At 47.7% G+C, this 22527-nt stretch overlaps 1 protein-coding gene across 6 annotated transcripts in view; it reads right to left on the bottom strand.

The window, feature by feature from the left end:
* Window positions 1–17527, bottom strand: part of LOC147689474 (protein eva-1 homolog C-like) — a 178829-nt gene extending 161302 nt beyond the window's left edge. For 3 of the 6 annotated variants that reach the window (XR_015300730.1, XM_086942249.1, XM_086942250.1), the window contains exon 1: window positions 17288–17458. Coding sequence is in view for 5 of the 6 variants with exons in the window: in XM_086942249.1 (XP_086798375.1) it covers window positions 17288–17381 (94 nt within the window). In the remaining variant the exon portion in view is untranslated. Of the gene's footprint in view, window positions 1–17287 lie in introns of all 6 variants that reach the window. The other 3 variants (XM_086942247.1, XM_086942246.1, XM_086942248.1) reach the window with 3 other exon arrangements.
* Window positions 17528–22527: the final 5000 nt, after the last annotated feature.

The raw sequence follows: 22527 nt of genomic DNA, 5'->3' as shown, positions 1-22527 counted from the left end.
GAACAACACACAGTGTACACAAGATACAGTCTCTAGAGCAATTCATAAGAAAATTATGCCGTTACAACAAGTTTATAGATAACATGAGAATTCTATTCTTTCATTGAGACCCATTGGTATCTGCGGATCGCAACAACATGTTGCTGTATTCAAGTTTCCATCAACCCAATCTAATCAAAAACTTACCATTCTCGCAGATGGCTAGAGTTAAAAGAATTTCTTCAGATGAAAACATTCTCAACACCAGACTCATGGAAATGACCAAGAAATTCACAGCTAGAGGTTACCCACAATCTTTAGTCGATGAATCAAAGAAAAGAATTGATAAAATTGAGAGAGTGAAACTCCTAACGACTAAAACCAAAACTGAACAAACACGTACTGTAGTAGTATCTAAATACTTAACTTCAAGCAAAAAGTACAAACAAACTATACTGAAACATTGGTCGATCCTCAATATTGAACCGGATTTCAAGCAGTCTTTCAAAGAACCACCGATCTTTGCGTTTACTAGATCAAAGAATCTAGGAGAAATTCTTCAACAAAAACCATCAGACAGCCTAACATACACAGGAACCAAACCCTGCCTTAACGGTGGCAACTGCAACAGTGTGATCCGAGGCAACACCATTTGCCATCCCTCTAAAGGTTATCCCATTAAGCTGAAGGTGAATGCCACCTGTGAATCAAGCAACCTGATATATGGGATCAGATGCCCATGTGGGAAAATGTATGTGGGCAAAACCGAGAGACGCATCAAAGTGCGATTAACCGAACACAGATCAAATATACGTTTGAAAAACACCAAATCAGCATTATCTTCGCACTTTACAGAGGAACACCACAATGTTTCCCAAATTAAATTCATAATCCTTGAAACTGTCCAAAAATTTGAAGGGAGAAACAATACTAAATTCCTACTAATGAGAGAGAACCATTGGATACAGAAACTTTCCACCCAGATACCAATGGGTCTCAATGAAAGAATAGAATTCTCATGTTATCTATAAACTTGTTGTAACGGCATAATTTTCTTATGAATTGCTCTAGAGACTGTATCTTGTGTACACTGTGTGTTGTTCATTTGATCCATCAGACACTCACACCTATACACATCCCTTGTCCCTTAACGTTCTTCCTAACGTTTTCCACATTGGCTACAACCACTAGTGATCCTATCACCAACACGAACCTTCCTGGTTCGAGTCCCGAGTTATTTTTACTATTTCTTTCACGTAACAAATTTTTTTTGACGACACACCGCGGCAATCCGTCAACACTGCTCTTAATCGTTTTTTACATTAATGTTCTGGCCAGAACGAGATAACATTATTGTGCATTTAACCTTTGCACACAGCAACACACGGAGGTCCGTCGATAAGTCTTTTTTCCATATTCACGGTCATGTGATACCTCACATGACCGGAACTCTTTCTAAATAGCAAACGTTATCGTTTACCATCGTACCAGCCCGTACGAAGGAGAGGATTTAAGTGGAACCGATACTTTCGCATATCAAGGTTAGTAGGTTAGACGTGCTCAATCCTCCGTGAGACCTTATGACCACATCCGCGTGTATCTCTGAAGAGCTGTAACGCTAAGAGCCGTTTTTTTGTTTACTGTTCCATTACAGATCTCACTACAAACTGGATACCCCAGTCATGTGAGTGTAACCTGTACCTTACCACCAGTTTTCCACTGTGCATGCTTACTTTACATTTTTTCCCTGACCATCCACTGCACGAATACACGTTCCCTTAAACCTCATTCTGCATGTCACATGTAGATTGTCTTTTGATTGATGTTACAGTACCTAGCACAACAGTGATAACGTTTCATTATTTTTCGCAGTGTCGTTTTCCCTGACGAAGGGCATATTGTTGAATGCCCGAAATGCATTGGATGCTTTATAATGGCAATATCTGATTCACAAAATTTGTCAACAATCATGTAAAGGACAAAGAAATATGTTTACAACGGACTACACTTAAATCCAATGAAATAAAAACTTATGAAAAATTGAATTAACAGAGTGAAAGTCTTCTTATACAGGGGAGACAATCCTATGAGTGCCTGTGAAGGGATGGTTCTAGAGCACCTCTAGACTCACTTCTCACATGTTATGTACTTGACGTCGTTGGACACTCGACGTTACCTTCCGGTGCACCAACAAACTTGATTAACTAGGAGTAAAGGGATCTCAATCAGCAGTGCATTTATCCAATTCTAATCAATTTATGTAACATGTGTGCAAACACGCCCTGTGGTGTGTTTTAAGTTGGGCAATTAATTACTCTTGAATCCTGAGGGTCTCTGGGTCACACTAGCCCACCAGGTACCTCCAGTAAGCGCCACAGAGCTGCATTGCAGAGAGGTGTGAAAAGGGGCATGGCCTCAGACCACCTCTCTGTAACGCAGGCCTGTAGCGCTTACTGGAGGTACCTGGTGGCCTAGTTGGACCCCAGACACCCTCAGGATTCAAGCGGACTTAATCCCCCAACTTAAAAAGTGGCAAGGGGTATGTTTGCAAAGTGGTGAAGGTAGGGGGCCGGCCTGATCTGACATGTGTGCAAACATATCCTTTGGAATGTTTTAAGTTGGGGGATTAAGTCCCCTTGAATCCTGAGGGTCCCCGAGGGCCAACTAGCCCACCAGGTATCTCCAGTAAGCATCACAGAGTTGTGTTGCAGAGAGGTGTAAAAAGGGGCGTGGCCCCGGGCCACCTCTATTCAACTCAGTCCTATGGCACTCACTGGAAGTTCCTGGTGGGTTAGTTGGCCCCAGGGACCCTCAGGATCAAAGGGGACTTAACCCCCCAACTTAAAACACATCATAGGGCGTGTTTGCACACTTGTCATATCAGGCCCCGCCCCCTCTCTGAACCACTCTGCAAATGCACCCTGTGGTGCGTTTTAAATTGGGGGATTAATTCCCCATCAATCCTGAGGGTCCCTGGGAGCCAACTAACCCACCAGGTACCTCCAGTAAGCACCACAGGGCTGTGTTGCAGAGAGGTGGTCTGAGGCCACGCCCCTTTTTACAGCTCTCTACAACGCAGCTCTGTGGCGCTTACTGCAGATACCTGGTGGGCTAGTTGGACCCAATGGAGCCCTCAGGATTCAAAGGGACTTAATCCCCCAACTTAAAATTCGCCACGTAGCGTGTTTGCACAGTGGTGAAGGCAGGGGGCGGGGTCTGAGATGACAAGTGTCCAAACGCACTCCATGGTGCGTTTTAAGTTGGGGGATTAAGTCCCCTTGAATCCTGAAGGTCCCTGGGGGCCAACTAGCCCACCAGGTACCTTCAGTGAGCACAACAGAGTTACATTGCATAGAGGTGAAAAAAGGGCGTGGTCTCAGACCACCTCTCTGCAATGCAGCTCTATGGTGCTTACTGTAGGTTCCTGGAGGGCTAGATGGGCCCCAGGGACCCTCAGGGTTCAAGGGGACTTAATTCCCTTAAAACACGTTACAGGCAAGTTTGCACACTTGTCACATCAGGCCCCACTCCCTCCCTTCACCACTTTGCAAATGGGCTCTCTGGCGAGTTGTAAATTGGGGGATTAAGTCCCCTTGAATCCTGAGGGTCCCTTGGGTCCAACTAGCCCACCAGCTGCCTCAAGTAAGTGCCACAGAGCTGCGTTGCAGAGAGGTGTAAAAAAGGGCGTGGCCTTGGACCACCTCTCTACCACGCAGCTCTGTGGTGCTTACTGGAGGTACCTGGTGGGCTAATTGGCCCCCAGGGACCCTCAGGATTTAAGGGGAATTAATCCCCCAACTTAAAACCTGCCAGGGGACACGTTTGCACAGTGGTGAAGGGAGGGGGTAGGACTAATGTGACATATGCACTCTCCTTGCAGTACTCTAATCACTTTTGCAATGACCCATGTACTAACTCATACACTGCTAAAATACACTGAGCACTACCCATGCAGTCCAGCCATCGCCCTGTCAATACCCATGCACTCCTTCAATCACCCAGCCTGCACCATGTACTTATCCAATTACTCCACCAAAACCCAAGCACTTATAAATTCACCATGCACTCTCCTTGCAGTACTCTAATCCTCCAGTCAGTACCCATGTACTCATGGAATGCCCCAGGCACATACTGATCACTGTTACAATCCCATATGCGCTATCCAAACAGTCCTGTAGCCACTTACACACTTCTCATTTGCTCCTTCAATTCCCCATGTAGTACCCATGCAGTCCCACAATCACACTGTGACTCCCTGTGCACTCCTCCAGTCACCCAGTCACTACCATGTACTAATCCAACCACTCCTCCAATACCCAAGCACTTATAAATTCACCACGCACTCTCCTTGCAGTACTCTATCCACTCAGTGCCCATGTACTCATGCAATGACCCAGTCACTAACACATGCACTGCTGCAATACCTTGAGGACTACCTATGCAGTTCAGTAATCTCCCTGGTACTATCTATGCAGTCCTCCAATCACCCAGCCAATCCTATCTGCTTATCCAATCACTGCACCAAAACCCACGCACTTATAAAATCACCATGCACTGTCCTTGTAGCACTCTAATCATGCAGTCACTACTCATGTACTCATGCAATGACCCTGGCATTAACTCATGGCAAATACAGAGGAGGTCATGCTGATCACAGAGGTACCCCAACGCATAGCGTTCCCTAGTGTATGTAAGTGTTTTCACTGTATTCTAAGTGTCTTTTGGCATAGCACTGGCTCCGGTCCTGGTTAGTCAGAGTCAGTTACCACCAGTACCCATCAACAAAAAGTTGGGGGCACAGTAGGACTTTCTGCTCCTCTGTTGGTTCTTTCTGCACATCTCTTCTCCTTCCTGCACTTTTCTGCATCTTTCTGGACTTCTGTTGCCTCTTTCTGCATTTGTCTTCCTTCTTTCTGCTATTTTCTTCCTCTTTCTTCACATGTCCTACCTTTGTAGGAATAGTTAGAAATTAGCATTTAAAAAACCTTAGAAATTCACTGAAAAAGAACATAGGTTTCAGGGATGTTATAGTTAGAAATTAACATTTAAAAAAACTTTGAAATTCATTGAAAAAAACATAGGTTTCAGGGAAGTTATAGTTAGTTGGAGATTTCACTTGTTCAAAACCATAGAAATGTGTCCGTTATAGTCATTAGACCCTACTATAACTCGCACCCCCGCAATGCACTGCTGATGATGTCACATATTACATCACTCATTACATGCTCAGTGACATCACAGATGACATCACTGATGACATCTCAAATGACATCACTGATGACATCAATTATGACATCATCCACATGATCACCTGATGCACCTCCTCATACCCTAATAAAACATTTCATACAACCACTCTAAAATACAGACCACCAATATCGAAACCATAGACAGACCAATAGCAGATAGTACATACCTGCTCAGTGATTCACCAGTCTACACACACATCCACCCACTAACCCATACAGTCACTAATACAGGGGTCTCCAACCTTTTGTGTAGTCAGAGCTACTTCTGGCCAGTGAAAATCGCCATGAGCTACTGAACCCGAAGCAACTCGCGCATTTTTCAGAGAGACCCCCCATGCCTAGTTTCATTGATGTAAAACCTAATTTCATCAGAGCCCATACTGTGGTTTGAACAAAATACCCAAGACAGGCCTGACTTATGAGTTCACTAGAATACCAAAAGGAATGACTTTGGATTTGTGACGCTTCAAGACATTTCAATTAATAGGTCCAAAATTAAGGTCCAAAATTTCAGAGACACTGCTAACGAGTACAAATTACAAAACGATAAAGTAGTACTATCACAAAATTAGCTGCAATACACCATATATTTGTCTTTTTTGCTGCATGATTTTGTCAAACTTGCTGCATAATTTGGTCCCCCAGTGCCACATAATACCAGTGGCCCTGAACCATGACCTAACAGTTATGCCCCCTCAATCCAATTCCCCACATACCCCTCTACTCCCCCCCCCCTGCCTCATCATGAGCTTGGCCTTGACTACTGGACACAGATAACTGCAGAGTTGTAAGAGGCAGTGGTACCCAAGGGCTTGTGGAAAGTGAGCAATCAGACAGCAGCACGAAAATCCTACTGCGGATCCTGGCTGTATCTAATTTTACCTGCCTGCCAAGTAACGATAACCTATACACGTGCCTTTCAACGTTTTATTGCTTTTATTGTATTGCCTGTATTATCATAGTTGTGTCTGTGACTGCTGTTGTCCCTCTTCCCCCGCTGCCTGTACGTGGTCCGTGCCCCTTTTTCTTCCCTCTGTGCCCCTCGCTGTCCCCGTGCTCTCTCTGCCCGGTCTTTCCTTCTGTACCCCGCTCTGCCCGTTCTGCCTTCTGTTCTTCGCTGCCCTTATATATTTGTATTCTGTATCTTGCCTCTGTGCCTTTCGTTTTTTGTGCCCGTCTGCCCTCTGTGCCACTTGTTTTCCCTGTTTTTTGTGCCGTTCTGCCCTTTGTTCCACTCGTTTTCCCCTTGTTTTTTGTGCCCTTCTGCCCTCTGTTCCACTCGTTTTTTGTGCCTTTCTGCCCTCTGTTCCATTCGTTTTTTGTGCCTTTCTGCCCTCTGTTCCACTCGTTTCCCCTTGTTTTTTGGTGCCCTTCTGCCCTCTGTTCCACTCGTTTTTTGTGCCTTTCTGCCCTCTGTTCCACTTGTTTTTTGTGCCTTTCTGCAGACTGTTCCACTCGTTTTTCCTTTGTTTTTTGTGCCCTTCTGCCCTCTGTTCAACTCGTTTTTCCTTCGTTTTTTGTGCCCTTCTGCCCTCTGTTCCACTTGTTTTTTGTACCTTTCTGCCCTCTGTTCCACTTGTTTTTGCTTCGTTTTTTGTGCCCTTCTGCACTCTGTTCCACTCGTTTTTGTGCCCTTCTGCCTTCTGTTCCACTCGTTTTCCCCTTGTTTTTGTGACCTTCTGCCCTCTGTTCCACTCGTTTTTTGTGTCTTTCTGCCCTCTGTTCCACTCGTTTTTGAGCCTTTCTGCCCTCTGTTCCTCTCGTTTTCCCCTTGTTTTTTGTGCCCTTCTGCCCTCTGTTCTACTAATTTTTTGTGCCTTTCTGCCCTCTGTTCCACTCGTTTTTCCTTTGTTTTTTGTTCCCTTCTGCCCTCTGTTCCACTAATTTTGTGTGCCCTTCTGCCCTCTGTTCCACTCGTTTTTTGTGCCTTTCTGCCCTCTGTTCCTCTCGTTTTTGGTTAGTTTTTTGTGCACTTCTGCCCTCTGTTCCACTCGTTTTCCCTTTGTTTTTTGTGCCCCTTCTGCCCTCTGTACCACTTGGTTTTCCTTCCTAACCGGCGCTCTCTGAGGCCTTGTCAGCCATCCCTCCCACGGGATCCCTAATTCCACCATTGAGCTTACCTGCGGTGGAAGGCACGTCTCCTACTGCTCCGTGCTGGCACCCGACGATGACGCCACAAGAGTCAGACTCTCACGAGAGGAGTCTGCAGCTCCAGGAGAGGAGCATCATCCTCTTCGCCCGCCCCCACCCCAGCTTAGCTCCAATCCGAGCGCTGGTTTGGGTGAGGGCGGGCAAATGGAGCCGGAAAGGCTGAAGGGCTACACGAGCTACTCCCGGCGTCTCCGCGAGCTACCGGTAGCTCGCGATCGACCGTTTGGAGACCCTGGCACTAATACATACAGTCATTCATCTATACAGCCACTGATATATCCACTCATACACCCATATAGACACTCACACACTCCCACTCACCCAAAGAGAAACTCATACACCTGATCAGTCATGCAAAGAAACTATCACACATTCATTTCCTTGCTTATACAGTCTTACACACACCACCACACTTATTTATACAGATACTAACACATACTTACTCTCCTAAACAATCACTCATAGAAACACATACTCATCCATACAGATACTCTTGCAATCACTCACTCTCACATATTGTCCTTTATATACTCCAACACACATATACTGCTTTAAAACATAAGCAGTTACTCACAAATGCACCTCTGAGCCATCCATTCACTCACCAACACACCCATACACACTCACCCACCCACCCATACAGCTGTTTCCATATGCACTCTTGAACCCATACACCCAGTGAAACAACCACTCACTTATCTATGCACAGAGTCACACCCCCCCACCCACCCACAAAGACACCCAGGCACCCATAAAGATACTCAGACAACCAATAAATAACCCGTATGCACACTCATGTAGCTTCTCACCAATGCATGCAGCCGCTTACACACCAACTAACAGACTAATAAAGACATTCACACAGTTTAGTCACTAACCCATGCATTCAGTAAGACACATTTAATCACTCACATATACAGTCAGTCACACACCTACTAAATCATCCATACAGACACTCATACACCCACTCATACTTCAATACACCTTGGCATATCTATATATAAAACATATTTTTATACTTTACAGAAACACACATTGACTGGATGATATCATCAGTGATGTCATCAGTGATGTCATTTCAGGTGTCATCAGTGATGTCACTGAGCATATCATGAGTGATGTAATATGTGACATCATCAGCAGTGCGTTGCGGGGGCGTGAGTTATAGTTAGGTATACTAATTATAACGGCCGAATTTCTATAGTTTTGTAGGAGTGAAATCTCCAACTAACTATAATGTTCTTGAAAACTATGGTTTTTTTCAGTGAATATATATATATATATTATTCACCAAACTGCCCCTCCAGATTTCAGAGAGCCCACGACGGATTTCCGACCTCTGGTCTGTTGGCCTCGCTGCTGCCCACCTGGCTGCTTAGCAAATTTCTTACTGCCATGCCCGACGCGTTATATATATAGTCAAGTTATATATATGTGGAGTTATAGATATTAAAACTTTGCTTACCTACGGAAGCTTACCTTCACAATTTTTATTTACTCAATATTCTTTTTTTTGTTTCGAGAACTTTATTAGGTTCAAACAAACAAAAACAAATATACCAATGCAATAAAATTGACACAAAAATTGTAAGTGTAGGGAAGAAAGGGGAGAAAAAATACACATACAATAACTTGATATAGAATGTATAAAATACAATTTGAGTTAAGATATCCTAGTAATAAGAGATATGGTCATAAATGTATAAAACATTGAAACTAAAAATGAATGACTAATAGTGAAACCTCAAGTGGGTTTGGAATCTCATCCCTCATGGCTTGGTGGTATTGAGAAGATTTAACGCGCCTATGCAGGACATTTTGCCCACACAATACTTTTTCACGGATATTTTGAATAAACACCTCCGGTTCACTAGCATCCGCCACTCATGCAATCAGTGCAGCGCTGAGCACCGTGTACATGCAACAAGTCACTCTCCAACAGTACTGCACACATACAAAGTGCTGGCGCCGGTCTGCAGACATCCACACGCCAGGCACACAGGGCCGGTCCTAGAACTTCTGGGGCCCCGGGCGAAAGGGAAGATGTGAGGCCCCCCTAATTTCTATGTAACATCCAGTCGCGGCCGGCATGATGCACGGGTGGGGGATCTCGTAGGGGTTCGGCGCGGCGGGTAATTAAAAAAAAAAATAAACGTACCTTCCCAGGTCTCGTAGTCGTCTCAGCTCCTGACCTGCTCTCCTGCTTTCCTGCCTCTGGCAGGAACAGGAAGCAGGCAGCCTCCTTTCCCTAAGCCAATCACTAGGCTGCAATGGCAGCATTGTGATTGGTCGATACGCCAACCAGCCAGGCGCCTATGGGAAGGCCTTTTTCTCCATGTAGGGTGCAGTGCCCATGACTGGTTTGGTCGGCCTGGAGGGCCGACCAAACAGTCAGCGCCCTTAGCAGTGGGCAAGGGACTCCTCCCCTGCCCTAAAGCAGACCCGCCCACCCCCAACCAAACACTTCTGCTTTCTCGCAGTGCGACAAGCAGAAACATAAAATGGGAGTTTTAGAATTTTGTGTTTCTGCTTCTCGCACTGTGAGAAAGCAGTAGGGCGACGCTCCTCCGCCCGAGTGGAGGAGCCGCCCTTGGTAACATCACAAGAAGTGACATCACTGAAATTGACATCTCAGCACAATTGATCTTATTTGGCATCCCGAAGAGACCTAACTTGGATACCAGTAACATGGACAAAAAGATAAATATACATATAAAATAAGTCCATATATTTTAAAACTCTATTAAATGGATTACATTTGTCACATTGGATGGAAAAGCTAGGTGCAGTTCTCACAAAAATGTATATTGTTTACTCCTCGTTAACTGATTGTTTCCAGGTGAGTGCAAGATTCAATTTCCAGTTCTGCCTCATAAAGGGGGGAGATCCTGTTGAGGTAATGAGGGGCGGGATCATTCAAAATATAAAATGACACAAGAGAAAATCTCTCACACCATATAAATAATTGCAAATTTGAAAAGGCTCCCTTATCTTTCTGTGCCATTATTGTGCTACCTTAGGATGACATTAATACTTCTTAATTTGTTTTAACATAAATCCTCTCACCAGTATCGCGCATACACATGCTAAGAGATGTAGGACAATCTTTTTTGTGTGTGGGATCTTTACTCGCCAGAATTATGTTAAGTGCAAAAACACAACGCCTAGTAGAAAATTACAAGACACCATTGCAAACAAATAAAGATTGTACATAAATAAAAAAAGACTTGAAACAACCAAGACCACTGCTAAATCATACATTGACTTGAAGGTAAACTTCAGATTCAAGGGGTTGTCAAATCAACATTTTTGATTTGGTGGTAGAACTGTAGGAAGTAGAAGTGGCCGCCTTTAGCGCTGGTGGAGCCCTGTGCGACAATGTTGGTGACCCTCAATGACTCTGCCATGGATTCCCTCACTACCACCCTTTAACAGTGTCACTCAAGTCTCCATAACCACACTCTCTCTCAGATACATTTAATTTGATTTACAGCACCACTGATACCAGTGTAGGGTGACAGAGAACTTTATATCACACATTACACGGAGACAATCAATCCTACGTGTGTAAATCACAATAGGTAATGTTGCATAAGACAAAGGACTAGGAGTCACATTACAATCATACTAGTAGGCAGTATGGTGTATTAGTGATTGATCTGGAAAAACACAAACTCTGAATTTAGAATGTAATACCATGGTTCAGGGTTCTATTTAATAACTAGAATTGATTTATGTCCAAATTAACCCTTTTTGCAACATTGGGATAATCAAAGACTGGGGAAAAAACCATAACGCTGTAAATTATACCTTGTAGTTTGCATGCAGCTCTTATGACAGTTAATAGCTCATTGTTCAATGTTAGGATTTTGACTAATAAACTGCAAGTAACAATAGCATCTCTCTGACAAAAGCAGTAACCCATTGGCCTATTTAAATTATGTGGATTTAGTGATCTGCATGGTACATGTTCTTTGCAGCAGGCACATTAACCCTCTGCGCTACCTTTTAAAGAAGTAAAAACTTCCACTTGACAAAACTCTATCTCTCTCTAGGAAGAACATTAATCATCAGAGTATTCATGACAATTTTATTGTGGCCAAAATTGTTGGAGGCCAGGAAGGAGGCAACAAGTGCTTTAAGAAACATAATATACTCACAAACATGACTCCCCCACCCGAAGTCAGCACTCAGTGCGATCTCATAGGTCGAACCGCCCTAGAGCCTTCCTGCTCAAGGGTCCTATGACCTCAATGACAGTCACTAGGGTGTGCTGCTTCGAAGGCCTGCCCAAAAGACTCAAGTTGAGCTTCAATAAGGGTTGTAATGGACAGGCCTTCAAGTTTAACCCACACTTGCCACCACTATGGTCCACCTGCTGGTGCTCAGACACCATTTTTCTAAAGTCTTTCGGGGCCTACTAAATGTGCTCTCTTAGGAGAGTGGTCTGGTGGACTAGTCATGAAGGCTGAACCTGGTTCCCCAGTTCCAAATTTGGCAGCTCTTACCATAGTGCCACATCTTCTCCCTCACTGAACACCATACTGCCCCACTGGGAGAAACTTACATTTTGAACCTTTTATTTCTCTCCATCCCAATGCTGCAGGTTGGAAGAGAAAAATGTCAGAAAAAAGACGACCTTTCCAGCAACTGTTTTTATTTTTTGGATTCATTTCACTGGAGAACAAATAAAGTGGCTACAAGGCCCAGGGAAAGGGGCCCCCACACCTGGACCTTGCAGCTTTCTATAGTGCTTAGAGGCCCAGGGAAAGGGGGCCCCCACACCTGGACCTTGCAGCTTTCTATAGTGCTTAGAGGCCCAGGGAAAGGGGGCCCCCACACCTGGACCTTGCAGCTTTCTATAGTGCGTAGAGGCCCAGAGAAAGGGGGCCCCCACACCTGTACCTTGCAGCTTTCTATGGTGCATAGAGGCACAGGGGAAGGGGCCCCCCTCCCCTGGGCCTTTGAAGCTGAGAGTCAATTCGTAAAACACTGCCCTAGCACTGGCAGTTCTACATACATTAAGTTAACAAAAGCCAGTTGATCTGGCTGCTCCCTCCTCCCCTCGCCCACCTCCCTTACCTGTGTCCGGCTGGTCCTGGAAACAAAGGGGGCCTTCTGTCACCTGGCAACAAAATGCAGACAGGGAATGGCTGGTACTTAACAGAGGTGCTGCTCCGCCCCTGACACTGTGATGCTGGCTGGCTGCTCTGCCTTCCCCCCACCCCTGCACCCCCACTCCCCAGGAATGCCAACACGCCATGATCAGCAAGGTCGACTCCAGACTTGCATGTGTATTGTATTGTGATTGTGCGGGGAGGGGGCCCAGCAGGGGCAGATGGGCAATCTGTGAAAGTGTGGCCTTTCACAGTGAAGCGGCGGTGGCCCCCTGTCTAGCAGCCGAGCGCGAGGCCCTGGGCAGCTGCACACACTGCCCATGCCTAGCGCCGGCCCTGCAGGCACACATGTATGGAATCACCTCTGCAGACACCAAGGTGTGTACACACCACATCTAGTTTAGTTGGGATCCACCACAACAACATATTCCAGCCCAGTGGGAAAGCGTGGCTCTAAACTGATCACACCCTCTCCTCGGCCATCACTACCCTCCGGCATGACCACAAGACACACAGAGCCAAACAACAACCTGCTAACAATGCCACCCAGTCCTCATCAAAACACTCACTCCTGTGATGGAGCTGGCAGAACACCTGTGGAGACAGAAAGACAAACACAGACAAACAAACACAGACAAACACACACACATACACACAGAAACACACAAGGACACATACCCAGACAGACATGCGCCCTGACACATGCACACCCAGACAGACACACACACATAAAGCCAGACACACACACACACACACACAAACACACATAGACACGCATACAGACACCCACACAAACACGCACACATAAACATACAACCACACACACAAACGCAGACACATACACACACAGAAAAATATTGTTATGTTGGGGATGGACCAACCCAGGGGGGTTTGATGGCAGCGATGGTTGCTGCGATGAGGCAGCAAGGCGAGCTAATAAACATGGCCCGGTGGTGTTGCCTCGTGGTCACAGAATATCCTGCATATTGACTTGGTTTCTGCATTTATTCATGGTTCCTATCCGGCTCGTCACTACCGAGGCCTGGTGTGTAGGAACTCCTTAAACTGGCGACGAGCGGGTGTTGGTTCAGCTGTCCCATGCTCATGGTAGCCAGGCGACTCCATTTGTCGGCTGTGGAGCGAATCCTGCCACTCTTCTACCTACTTCGGTGGCCCAGGCTCAGTGGTGTGATGTTCCTGGTGGTACCCTGTTTGCTGTTCTGGACTGTCTTCACGAGGCACTATACGCGGGCAAGTCATCGCAACAGGGGGACGTGTTTTCACCGCTCCCAGCCACCTGCACGAGCGGTGCCTGCCAACAACAAAGTACTCCTGCTGAGGGCAGGTACTCCTGATTGCGTCGCCCCCTTCTGCCTGCATGCTAGCAAGCAATGGAATCTTCCTGCTGGGAACACTGCTCCTGTTCACATCGGCCTTCCTCCCCAGCTGTCTACACTCATTGGACGGCCAACAGAAGGTCTGGTGCACAAGTGAAAAGGCAATCCCTCCTGTGCGTGAGGTAGTGGAGTGCCCTCCTGCCTGTTGTCCTGCCTGCCCCCCATCTACCAGGAGTGGCTGCTTGCTGCATTCTGCCCCCATTAGCATATTACTTTGGCAGATTAGAGAGAGTTTCTCCACTAGCACACCCACCTGCATTTTCCTTCTTGCCTAGAGAGCACGCCACACACTGGATTCTGCCCATTGCGCAGACAAGCACTGTCCCTGCATACGTGGGACTTTGCTGTGTCTCATCCAGCAATCCACTCACTACATGTCCCCACTAACGTCATAGTTCCCCGTTTTCTTGTTGCAGCATCTGGGGAGACGCCACCGCAACATTGCCTGGTGCCAATGATCAGACCCCCCTCATTGAGGGAGACAGGCCTGTAGTGTTGACCTATCATGGCGTCCATTACTGCTCTGGAGCCTTATATAATGTATGGCCCTCCACCAGTCCAAGCAGCAAGATGGAAGGACTGGGTTGACATATTTTGCAGCTGTAGCTCTAGAAAATGATTGATGTCATCCGATGCTACTACACCTGGGAGATGCGGCCATCCATAAACTTGGAAGCTCTGTGGCGGAAGCTGGCCCACCGTTCACATTTGCTACTCTTAAAACGACTTTGGCAGCGTACTTTGAGCCCCTCACACACCCCAAGTATGACTCCTCCAACTCCAATTCACTTAAGTGCATTTTTCAAAGTTTCATGTTGCCCTTGGGGCATGTGTGTGCGCAACATGGGTGCACATCACAACTCCAGGGGTGCAACAGTGTGTTCTTTTGACACCCTTGAAATTGCATGCACAATTTGCGAGTACCTATTGTATGCAATTCCCCATTCATTCCTAAGGGTCTGTAGGCCCATAGGAATGGATGGGGAGCCAATCCTTAATTGCGAATCGCAATTTGTGAGTCGAAATTAAGGACTGTTTAGGAATCACCATTTTATAGCGATTCCTCCATGCATAGGCTTTTGCGAGTCCTTAATTGCGATTCCTTAATAATCTCAATTAAGGACTCGCAAAATCATACCTTGATGCAAGTGCCCCTTAGTTTAGGGGATGATGGACGGATCGTTTGAGCAAATCAAGCACTCACACCCAGTCAAAAGATCTGGGTTTAATCCATCACCATTCTTTAGCTCACTCTGCCACCCCAGGTTAGACATGGCCATATGCAAATCAGTCTGACCCTGTGCCTCATGGGAACAGTCCATCCCGAACTGCCAAGCCATGTCTTCCCTGGACCGGAAACAAGCTTCCTAGGACCGGTTTTGGGTTCATAACACTCATCAGCCAGGCTATCTTGAATCCAGTGACAGAGTGAGCAAGGGACCCACGTCTGGGCATACTCTGCCAACTCAGGGCGAACAAAGCGTATATGCATATGGCCATGTCTGAACTGGGGTGTTGGAGTGAGCTAAAGAATGGTGATGGATTAAGCCCAGATCAATTGTCTCAGGGTGAGTGTTTGATTTGCTCAAACGCTCCGTCCATCATATCTTTGGTTTTGCTTTGTTTGCCATAAGTTGGCAGGGTGTGCCCAGACGTGGGTCCCTTGCTCACTTGGCCACTGGATTCAAGATAGCCTGGCTGATGAGGATTATGTATCCGAAACCGGTCCCAGGATGCTTGTTTCCGGTCTAGGGAGACATGGCTTGGCAGTTTGGGCTGGACTGTTCCCATGAGGCACAGGGTCAGACTGATTTGCATATAGCCATGTCTGAACTGGGGTGGTGGAGTGAGCTAAAAAATGATGATGGATTAAACCCAGACTAGGATATCAACAGAAAAACCTTGGGCCATATTATCAAGAACGATGTTAAAATGATGGCCGCTTTAGCGGCAGGAAACTGCTGCTAAAGCTGCAATAATTTTAACGCCATTCTTGATAATATTGCCCAAGGTTTTTCTATTGATGCCCTAGTGTAGTCTAGTTTGTGCGGTTAGGGGCAGCGTTGATAATCACACTTTATGCTCAGTTTCTGCACTTCGTATGCTGCTGTTAACTGAGATGCATTTCAGGCAGTGGCCCCAGCCAGGCGTATCGAGCAATGAATGAGTCCCTGATGGGCGAGGGGGCGGAGGGATACCGTGCACTGAATATGGATTCACTACTGTGAGAGATACAGGGCCGGGGACTGAGGCGTCCTTGTCAGGGACAGAAGAGAGACGGTGCTTCTGATAGACTTGGATTCTAACTTAAACCGATAATTGTGTGCTGCGAAATGCACTACAAACAGAACAAACACAAAACAAATGCGGTTACACTGCACCAGTTGCTACAACTTATGAAACATCTCCTTTGAAGATGTTTGCCTAATATCTTGTGTTTTTAAGTCCCAGTAGGATACGACCAGTGTCTTCCTGGGTGCACGCTTTGTCATTTATTGTCCCTGAAATAGCTCATCCTGCCAGCTCTATTGTCCCAAGTGTGCATTTAATTGTATCTGACGCCCTTTCTATTGCTAAAAGTCATTGGGCCCGATTCACAGAACTAACTTAAGACAAAATCCTAAACGTACTACTTTTGGTATTCACAGAAGGCATTTAGTAGTAGTAAAGTAAGGATTTTGTCTTAAGTTTGACTTAAGACAGACTTAATACAGACTTAAGACAGACTGAAGTCAAACTTAAGACAGACTTAAGACAGACTGAAGACAGACTTAAGACAGACTTAAGACAAAATCCTAAATTTACTACTACAAAATGCCTTCTGTGAATACCAAAAGTAGTACGTTTAGGATTTAGTCTTAAGTTAGTTCTGTGAATCGGCCCCCTTGATGGGGCATCCTGAAACCCCAGTACAGAATATTAAACTGACCCCATGTCATATGCTTTAAAATGCACCCGTGGCTGCTTATTGTCCATAAATGCCCCCGTATAATTCAGCAGTGAAGGGCGCCCTATGCACCCCCGCTCCGTTCTTCAGAGTGTTAGCCCCCCCCCCCTCTAAGTGTTGAGTGGGCTTGCACCCCTACTTGTACCCGTGTAGACCTGGAGCTCTGCGCAGTGAAGGGGGAGGGGCTGGCAGCAGATCGTCGGTTCGGTGGTTATTGGGGGGGGGGGGGGGGGGAGGTAGGTGGGGCCCCGCAGGTGGGTGCAGCTCTCATTTACAAAGAAGAGGCTGCGCCCCTGGCCCCGCCGAGGGCCGAGGGAGAGCCAGGGACGGTGCAGTTCACACCCCCAGCGCCTCTTTACTCCTTCAGCTGGCAGAGAGCGCCAAGATCACACACCGCGTCTGCCCTGTCTACCCCTAGGTCTACCTGCGCCCTGCGCCGGCTCTTACCTTCGAACTCAGGGGCGCCTCGAAGCCCGAGGGGCAGGTACAGGAACCCCAGGAGGACGAGCAGCCTCCCAGCATGCCCCCGGGCCGCAGGCATGGCGAGGGCGTCTCTTCTCCTTCGCAGCACCGGGCACGGCCACCCTGCCCTTACCCCCTGGCCTGGGAGGCTCCTGGGCACCGCTCCTGCCCTGGCTGCTGTCCCAACACTGCCCTGCCCAGGTCTCTGCTAACAGAACCCTGCCCTGCCTGGGCTCTGCCCGGGGTGCCTCCCCCCCCCCCCCTCCCCCCCGCTGCCCCTCTGCCCCAGGCTCCATTCACCAAGGAACAATCGGCTCTTTGCACGGCCAGGACAATGGGCAGCTCCGTGCCCATCCCGGGCACGTGCACCAGCAGCAAGGACCAGGATCACAGCTGCGGCAGAGGGAGCGCTGCTCCTAGGCAGCCGGGAGAGAGAGAGCTGCACTGTGTGTGACAGAGGGACAGAGAGAGAGAGGGAGGAGGCAGAAGAGAGAGGAGAAAGAAGAGAGAGAACTGCACTGTGTGTGAGAGAGGGACAACGAGAGCGGGGAGAGAGAAGAGAGAGAGAGGAGACAGAAGAGAGAGAGAGGAGAAAGAAGAGAGAGAGAGGAGACAGAAGAGAGAGAGGGGAGAGCAGACAGAAGAGAGAGACTGGAGAGAGGAGACAGAAGAGAGGGAGAGAGTGCAGAGTGTGTCAGAGAGAGGGAAAGAAAGAAAGAGAATGAGAGGAAGGAAGGAAGGAAGAAAGGAGATGCAGAAGGAAGACAGAAAAGGGTGCAACAGGTAGAGAGAGACCAAAAGATACGTAGAGAAGAGAGAAAAGAGAGAGGGGGAGAGAGTGCAGTGTGTGTCAGAGAGAGAAACAAAGAAAAAGAAACAGAGAGAAAAAGAACGAAGGAAAGAGAAAGAAAGAAAAAAAGAAAAAAGAGCAAAGAAAAAAAGAAGGAAAGAATGAAAAAAGAAGAAGCAAGGAAAGAAAGAGAGACAGACTGAAGAGAGAAAAGGTTGCAACAGAGAGTAGGAGACAAAGAGAGATAGAGGGGTGAGAGAAGGAGAGAGGCTGTCGATAGAGAACCAGAGTATGTGTGTGCGAGAGAGAAAGACAGAGAGAAGCAGAGAAAGAGGGGAGAAAGAATTCGGGCAAGAGAAGAAGACAGACAGTAGGGAGAATAGGAGTTAGGAAATAGTGAGTGAAAGATATAGAAAAGAGAATGAGAGCTAGAGAAACCTAGTAAGGAAGACAAAGATAGAAGGAGGGGAGGATGGATGGATGGATGGATGGATGGATGGATGGATGGATGGATGGATGGATGGATGGATGGATGGATGGATGGATGGATGGATGGATGGATGGACCGATCTGCTCCCAGGGATCCTCATCCGGTGACATGTCTGAAGAGAAGGCGGGGGCAGGGCAGAGAGTGGAAAGGGTGGAAAGGGTGACACCGAAGGGAAGGCATGCAGCAGCATAAGACAGGGAAGGAAAAAGGGAGGAGGAGGAGAAGGAAGATACAGGGGAATCTGCAGAGGGGAGGTGGAAGCGGCATCACCCCTCCCCTCTTTAATTGTATTTGGCCCCTGGTGATTGGGTCTCCGGGCTCTTTTGAGGCTTGCGAAGGGGGCAACGTGGCCAACCTTGCTTTCTTATTGGACCTGGCCCCGGAGAATGGGGTCAGTTAAGGCTCAGAGGAGAAGCTGCACACCCTCTCCCCTTAATATATATGTTTTAGTCGCAGGGGATTGGGTCCCCGGGGCCCAAAGGCAAACCCTACACTGCACATGCCAAAGGCTGTGCATAGCTTGGGGTTGGGGAAAGCAAAAAAGGTTCCCCTGGACTTAAGTAATACATAGGAATATACAAACAATTCTAATGCACACTCACAGTTGACTCTGCTTCACACATTCACTCCTCCTTAAACTAGCAGTATCCTACCCCTTCTGACATCAATCTATGTCCAAACTGGAAGGTAGTGCTAATATATATATATATATATATGTTTTAATACAATTTGAACATATATCTAATTATATCAATACAAAATATTAAAAATGGCAGTTCCTGCTCAGTTAGTACATGGTGGACACTAGTCCATTAAAAAACATCACGAAGAACTACTTTTATAAAAACAATTCCTTCACAAATTATAAACAATTCATAAAATAGCAGTACAAGACCCTAAAGCCAACAAAAACCCAATGGTAACATTCAGTTGTACCCAGCCAGATGATGAAGTCAATCCACTCCGGGACCCCACGGACCCCTGCCCCCGTCACATTTTCAACAGAGCCGCTGACACCATCGCACCCATGCTCTGCCACACCATCTACCGCTCCTTGGCAACCGCCTCGTTCCCTGATGACTGGAAACACGCTAAAATCAACCCCCTCCTGAAGAAACCCTCGGCGGATCCCACCGACCTCAAAAACTACAGATCCATCTCCCATCTCCCTGCTCCCGTTCCCAGCGAAAGTCATAGAGAAAGCCATCAACGGCCAACTCGCCACATTCATCGAAGAGCACAACATTCTCGACTTCTCCCAATCAGGCTTCAGAAAAAACACAGTACAAAAACCGCCCTCCTCGCCACAACAGACGACATCTTTACCTTACTGGACAAAGGAGAAACAGCAGCCCTCATCCTCCTCAACCTCTCAGCGGTGTTCGACACAGTCTCCCACCGCACCCTAATACGCAGACTCCACGACACAGTAATCCAAGACAAGGCCCTTTACTGGACCCGCTCCTTCCTCTGACAGAACGCAGCTGGTCAGAATCCCCCCTTTCCTCTCGGACCCTACACCTACCACCTGCGGAGTCCCCAGGGGTCCTCCCTCAGCCCTACGCTCTTCAACGTCTACATGGCTCCGCTCGCCCCCATCATCAGAACCTACGGACTCAACATTGTGTCATACGCAGACGACACCCAACTCATCCTCTCGCTATCCAAACCGCCAGACACAACTTTCAAGAAGACATTGAAGCCGTCGCCAAATGGATGAAAAACAGCTGCCTACAACTAAACACCAACAAAACAGAAGTACTCATCTAGGGCCCAAACCCATATGCCTGGAACGACACCTGGTGGGCCCTCACCCTCGGAAGCCCACCCATCCCCACTGACCACGCACGCAACCTGGGAATCATCCTGGACTCAGAGCAGGCTTGACTACCGCAACACACTCTATGCCAGAATATCCAAAACGCCGCTGCAAGACTGGTCCTCAACCTACCAAGACACTGCCACATCTCTCAGCACCTGCGAACACTCCACTGGCTCCCCATCGAAGCTAGAGTCACCTTCAAGATGCTAACCCACTCCCACAAGACCCTCAATGACATCGGACCAGCATATCTGAACAGCCGACTCAAATTACACCCACCCCAAAGGACCCTACGATCAGCCCAGCTCTCCTACGCTGTGGTCCCCCGCACCAGAAGGACCAGATAGGAAGGCCACTCCTTCTCCTTCCGTACGGTCAGAGCCTGGAACGACCTTCCGCTCCACCTTAGAAAGATAACATCGCTCCCCATCTTCGCAAGAAACCTCAAAACCTGACTCTTCGACAGACCCCCTCCTTGATGGACTGGAACCTGCAACCCCACCCTCCCCACACCCTCCAGAGCCTTGAGACCCTTACGGGTGAGTAGTTGTGCACCTGATTTGATTTGATTTGTCAAGGGGCATCCGAATACAGGTAGGGACACTTGCTGCAGCAATAATAGCCAACAAGGGGCTTCTGCCTATGAGTAGCAACACCCCCGAAGCAGCTATACAAACAAGGAGCATCCGGCTAGGAGTAGGGACACCCGCAGTAGCAGTTATAGCCAACATGGGGCCTCTGGCTATGGGTAGGGACACCATGGCATCAGCTATAGCCAAAAAGGGGCTTCCGGCTATGGGCAGGGACTCCCGCAGCAGCAGTTATAGCCAAAAAGGGGCATCCAGCTTTGGCTAGAGATACCCATAGCAGCAGCAGTTAGCCAAAAAGGGGCTTCTGGCTATGGATAGGGACACCTACTGCAGTAGTTATAGCTAACGAGGGGCTTCCGGCTAATTGTAGGGACACCCACGGCAGCAGTAATACCAAAGAAGGGGCTTCCGGCTATGGACAGGGAGACAAGCTGCAGCAATTATAGCCAAAGTGGGACTTCCGGCTATGGCTAGGACACCCGTGACAGTAGATATATAGCCAAAAAGAGTCACCTGCCTACGTACAGGGTGACCCACCTCAGCAGCTTCCGGGTCTGAAAGGATAAAGGATCATAACTGACAACATGGAAACAAGCCCACTTGCCAACTACAAGAGATGGGTACCCCCCTTTTCCACCAGCCCGGGGTGGTTAGAGCACTTGCGGTCTGTGTAATAGATCGTTGTTTTGATTTTAAGAAAACACTCTGACCTCTGTAACTTGTTGCTCCTGCAGCCCCGGTCCACCGCAAGCGCTAGGCTTGATTGAGTGGAGGGCGCAGGGAGGCACCTTCTTCCGGCTTCCCAGCCGAGGCAGGCACCCATTGGCCGAACGGGTAGAGGCGGAGCTGAGTAAGAGCCCGTCCTCTACTTAAACCTGATGCCACCTACGATGCGCAGCGAGAACGCGCAGCGTCCGCGCCTAAGCCGCGCCGAAGACCCGCCAAAGACCCGCCCGTCTGTGCCCGTCCGTGACAGTACGGGGCATGGGGCACAAATTCATGCTGTACCTATTCCGCACAATAAAGGTATGACTGCTGAACACCTTAAATCCTTACGCCCCAAACCCCACAAAGATTGCACTGTACTCCTGCCTACGCCTACCGGATGCCCCCCATGCGACAAATGCAAGTTCTCTCTCACCAATCTTCAGCCCTACCCTGACCCCAAATTCTGCAACCCTAAACGAAAACAATACGGGAATTCTGACAACCAAGAATTCTCCTTTTGCAGTGTTAACTGCAGATCTTTGCCACAGCATAAGTTGGATATATTTAACTTTCTACTTGACCACAAGCCCTGCGCCCTCTTTTTAACGGAAACTTGGCTGCACGAAAGCTCTGGCACTGACATAGCAACGGCTCTTCCCTCCGATTATGCCATAGTCAGGAGAGACCGTGTTGGTCAAACTGGCGGAGGAATTGCTATCATTTTTAACAGAAAATTCACCTGCACTCTAGAACCCTCCCTTATCCCGGACTGCAAAACTGCTTTTTTTAAACTGACCCTTAATCGTAACTGTACAGCCTCTGGCA

This window comes from Lissotriton vulgaris, chromosome 10, assembly GCF_964263255.1.
Source record: "Lissotriton vulgaris chromosome 10, aLisVul1.2, whole genome shotgun sequence".
NCBI lineage: Eukaryota > Metazoa > Chordata > Amphibia > Caudata > Salamandridae > Lissotriton > Lissotriton vulgaris.
The sequence above is the reverse complement of the archived record's forward strand: the minus strand, read 5'-3'. Positions and strand labels throughout refer to the sequence as shown.